At 40.4% G+C, this 5,046-nt stretch overlaps 1 protein-coding gene across 1 annotated transcript; it reads left to right on the forward strand.

Moving 5' to 3' along the window:
• Positions 1-1,321: 1,321 nt before the first annotated feature.
• Positions 1,322-2,800, forward strand: zgc:112001 (uncharacterized protein LOC550384 homolog). The gene has a single exon (XM_062437535.1). It carries the CDS (start codon positions 1,326-1,328, stop codon positions 2,208-2,210), a length of 885 nt encoding a protein of 294 aa, XP_062293519.1. The 5' UTR covers positions 1,322-1,325; the 3' UTR covers positions 2,211-2,800.
• The last annotated feature ends 2,246 nt before the right edge of the window (positions 2,801-5,046 follow it).

The raw sequence follows: 5,046 nt of genomic DNA on the forward strand, positions 1-5,046 counted from the left end.
ACTAACTGGAAGACTCTTCTGTTGTTAAAATCAATGTTATGTTGAAATAAACACACATATTTTAATTTAAACCTTCAAGGTACTGTGTTGTCGAAAAGCTGTGACGGACACCAAAAACCAAACAATCTTGTATTCCTTCTCTATCAAATTAAATGTTCAATTCAAAGCGGCTTTATTGGTTTTATTTGGAGAGGACATGTTTCTGCAGTGTCACCAATGTGACTGCTGCTGGGTGTTAATGTCTGACCGCTGTGTAGTGGGTGTTTATGGGTGCTGCTGTAGGATGTGAAACCAGAGAACTGAAAGAAAAGAAGGCGACAAAAATAAAACCAGCGACTAAGGTCTTCTTTATATCAACATTCATTGCAGACCAATAACTTAAAAAATGATGTTTAGTCAGGTATTTATTATTACTACTAATACTACTACTACTACTATAAGTACTACTTCTACCACTACTACTACTTCTACCACTACTACTACTTCTACTACTACTACTACTACTAATACTACTACTACAACTACTATTACTACTACTTCTACCACTACTACTACTACTATTACTACTACTACCACTACTATTACTACTACTTCTACCACTACTACGACTACTAATACTTCTACTACTACTACTACTACCACCACCACCACCATTACTACTACTACTACTACTACTAATAATAATAATAATAATAATAATGTAAAATAAATAAATATAGTACTGAGGTCTTATCTACAATTAAAAAATAATGTAGCTCAATAATGTGAGTTTCTGTACACTTTGCTCTTTTCCTAATTATTGAGAAAGTTATCAAAATTAAATAACTCATTCAGAAAACTGAAATACTTTTTTTTATCCATAATAGCCTTTCAGATGTCTAATTTCCAATTTCAAAAAACAGTTTCCCAAAAGGCTGCTGGTAAAAAAAAAGTGCTGTAATGTTTCAGTGTCAGTGTCAGAGTGTAAGCTGCAGCTGTTATAATGTAGATAAATACCACTGATGAATACTCTGAATAAGAGTCAGTGTCTAACTGACAGTTTGGGCTCGTCCTCCAGCAGCGGCTGTCAATAAAGTTTGTTTATTATATGTCGCGCATGCGCAGTAGCTGAGTACTGCAGAGCGGATTCCCGCAGCTGTTTCTAGGACAGACTGCAGGAATGTCAGTCTGTCCCTGTAACCATGACTCTGTACACTCTACTGTAGACCAGCCTGAGCTCATTGTATTGTAAGAGACTGTCGATACAACTTGAAGTAATGGCTCCAGAGCGATGAAGGAAGCAGTGTAGCCGTTGAGGACTTAACTCAGTCGGTTCGCTTATCGCCATGGCCTCTTTAACCGTCAGCTCGGCGGCTAGGAGCATCGAGAAACATCGGAAGTCCTTCTCGCTGCTCTTCTACCGGGCAGTGCGGGACTTGAAGCCGGTGTGGATGCTGGAGGACATGCGGACGATGGAGACTTTTTACCAGGAGGAGGACGCCAGCCTGAGGACGTACACCCCTTCTGAGGCGTTGCTGTACGCTATAGTGCACGACCACCAGGCGTACGCCCAGTATCTGCTCAGCCGGTACACCGACGAAGCGTTAGCAAAGCCCGGGGAGCGCTTCTGCTGCTGCCCGTCCTCCGCCCCGCACCTAGCCATGGCTGTCCGCTACGACAGGCGCTACATTCTCGGCGTAATCTTACAGGCGGCTCACCGTATACCCAGCACGCCTTCCTACACCGACCGAGCCGGTTGTTTTCATATGGAGGACGGTAAAACCCCTCTACACCTAGCCTGCGAGCTGCTGCGGCCAGAGGCGGTGGTCATGCTGCTGGGGAACGGTGCTTCCCCGCACGCCAAGGACCACAACGGCCTGACCCCGCTGGATGTCATCCTGGAGAAACTCAGGGACTCCAACGGGGTGAGCAACGGTGAGAGGAGGCAGTGTCTGGACAATCTCCTCATGTTCATGCCAAATGTTCACTTCAAAATGAAAGGAGCTTTAGGCAGAGAGCCGGAGCGTTGGGATAAGGTGCTGGGTGAGGATACGTCCCAGTACCTGGCGGGGAGGAGGCCGGCGCCACTGGTCCTCTGCGCCATGCAGACTATCCTGAAGCAGCTGAGTCCAGAGACCTTCCCGGACAGCCTGCATCAGCTGCCCATCCCCTCCTCCCTCAAACCGCCGGGTCTGCCTGTGAGCCAGCGGGACAAGCAGAGGATGGTGTAGCATCAACATGACATGCTGCATGCTCTGTATGAAAACTGTCATATTTTAGCATGATTTAGTGTGTGTGTGCGCGCGCGTGTGTGTGTGTGTGTGTGTGTTTGAGGAGCCTGTGTGACTTTAAAGCAGTAACACTTCATTATAGGGCTTTACAAATAAACACTAACAGTCAGGGATCATGTGAATGCATCTTATATAAAGGTGTGACTTTAATTACACTGTTAGTCTAGTGGCATAATGAGTTGGCAGCTCGAGGTTGATAGGCCTGTAGAGCCACATTGCAGAGCAGACAGCAGTGGGAGGTCTCGGGAATAAAACAGCCATACCCTTTAATTTTTTTACACTAATTCAGGCATCAGGAATAGGTTTATTTGTCTAACCTCGTAAAGCGTTACTAACTGCTGTTTAAGCCACTGTATCATATCAGAGAAGTAGACCTACACTGATGAGTCTACACAAGCTGTGTTACTGATTTTAATTTATTTGAGTTGTATTTAACGGTAATGTTATTAGGAGGTGATCTTATAGATCATTTGAAAACAGTTGACTTGAAAACTCTTTGGATGACTGATTATTTTTAAATAAACAGGAATCTAAATAAAAGTCTTATTTTGTTTTGTTTTTTTGAGTCCATGAATGCCATCAAACATGACTGTGGAGAATGTTCCTGCTGAGAGGTGACAGCAGTCAACGTCTGATGATGAAGAAACCAACACCAGGAACAAAGTTAAGTCTTGACCTTGGACTTTGACAAAAAAAGACATGTATAAATGAATAATTAAAAGATGAGTTAACAATCTTTCAAGTCTGTCATAAATCAACAGGAGCCCAAATGAACAATGAATCCTGTTTTTTCTTGCTGTAATAATTTCTCCTGTTCTACTGACATTAGGAGATCCCTTCAAAATGCCCTTACAAAGTAAATAATGGTAGACACTGTGAACCCGCTGTCCTTTGGTATACTCCGTATGAACATGAGGAATGATTACAGCGAGGAAAACTTTTTTCAAACCTATCCTTTAACTCAAGTTCCACTTACTAGTTTTTTTCAGCATTTCACACCCTGACAACCAACCTATCTCCATGACAATTGAGTTACCTCCATCCAGTGAGGAAGATTATAAAATGTGGGGGTCTTTAGATGGTTTAATTTCAAAAGGTGTAATTTAATTTGTGGGTAAATTTCGGGAGATTTTCTGTAAATTACAAAGGTCAACGTTCTGAGACTTTTACTGCTCCATTTAAACCCAAGTTAATATTTATTTATCCATTATTTATTATACTGTTGAATTGTCTTCTTGCCCGTAGACCAATCTCACACCTTTACCTGTTCAGCTGACCTGCTGTGCACTGACTAAAATGCGCTCCAGGATAAAGTAGCTTAGCGTTTAATTGGAAATAATTAACTGGAAGTGTAAAAAGTGAACACTGTCTATATTTGACCTCAAACAAGTGCCAAGTCACACAATTCTTTTCCCACAGTTTTGCACAGATCTCTACTGGCCTGCAACATCTAATTATTATATTTAAAGGGTCTGTTCATCCAAATAACAAAAAACTGTTTTCTCACATTTTTCTCAATGACATTTACTTTGTGCTGCTCCCAGTGTTTAAAGAATCCAACAGTTATATCTGTTAGATGAACAAGTAGCCTCATTACTGTGGATAAAACACTGACATCAGTGTCACAAGTGGTTATTGGAACTACTTTTTACCAAAGCAATAGTCCCTATATGAGCACTTTATTGCTTTTAGCACCAGAAACTCAGAAAAGACAAATATCTCAAAACCTGGACAAATTAAACCATAACCAACATACATGTATTCACATATACATGCTGGTGTCTTATAATAAGTACATTATATTATAAATAACTAAACTTAATTGTTATGTACACAAAGACTGTTGGGATATCATGATAGCACCCACATAAACATCCTCCAGATGGGTGGTGATTCAGTTTAGACATTGGTCCTATGGGATAGCGATTTCCTGTTTTCCTCTGAGGCTTTCTGCAGAAACACAGTTAAAATGTACAGTGGCACAGTTTAACAGCATGTGATAAAAGAGAGCCTCACACACTGAGTGCAAAGTACACTATACTGTGTGAGCTTTTTGTTTGAGTTTTGTGTAATGATTTTCTGGGAGTCAGAGAGTTTAAATGTATTTTACAAGCAGTGACTTGACCTGTCTGTAATAAAATTGAATGACTCTTTACATTTACAATACCAATTATGAAACAGAGGCACAGAATGCAAACCTGGGCACATGATACATTTATAGAAACACCTTTGTTTCCTGTGTCCTCAAAAAACATTTTTAGACTAAATATGTTGCCCATTATTCTATATATTGTTGCAAACACTCACATAATTATGCCATGGGTGTTCATTTACATTTGAGGATGATTTTCTACATTTTTTAAAACATATTTGTTATTAGAATTTTAATCGTGACAGTAACACTGAAGGACATTTTGACACTTTAGAGTTCAATAACTCCTTCACCACTTCTGGGTGAAAATAATGGTAATAGTTGAGTGTTTTAATATTGTATTTATACATATTTATCTTTTTATTCTAAATGAATGGCCATTGGACACTAAATTAACACGTCTCATCTTTGACCCATCAATGAAAATATTGCGATCTCCAATAGCATTCCAAATGAAGTTATGTGGAGTTCATGGTATATCAATAGGGCCGTTTCCACTGCAGGAACTTCAGGGTGATTTTACAGGGCCATTACCATTGGTGTGTGTCTCCATAGCAGGAACCATCCCTGAAGGACAATCTATCAGAACTTGTATGGGGGCAAAACGAGTCCCTGCCTACTCAA

Source organism: Scomber scombrus, chromosome 17 (genome assembly GCF_963691925.1).
Source record: "Scomber scombrus chromosome 17, fScoSco1.1, whole genome shotgun sequence".
In the NCBI taxonomy this organism is placed as follows: Eukaryota; Metazoa; Chordata; class Actinopteri; order Scombriformes; family Scombridae; genus Scomber; species Scomber scombrus.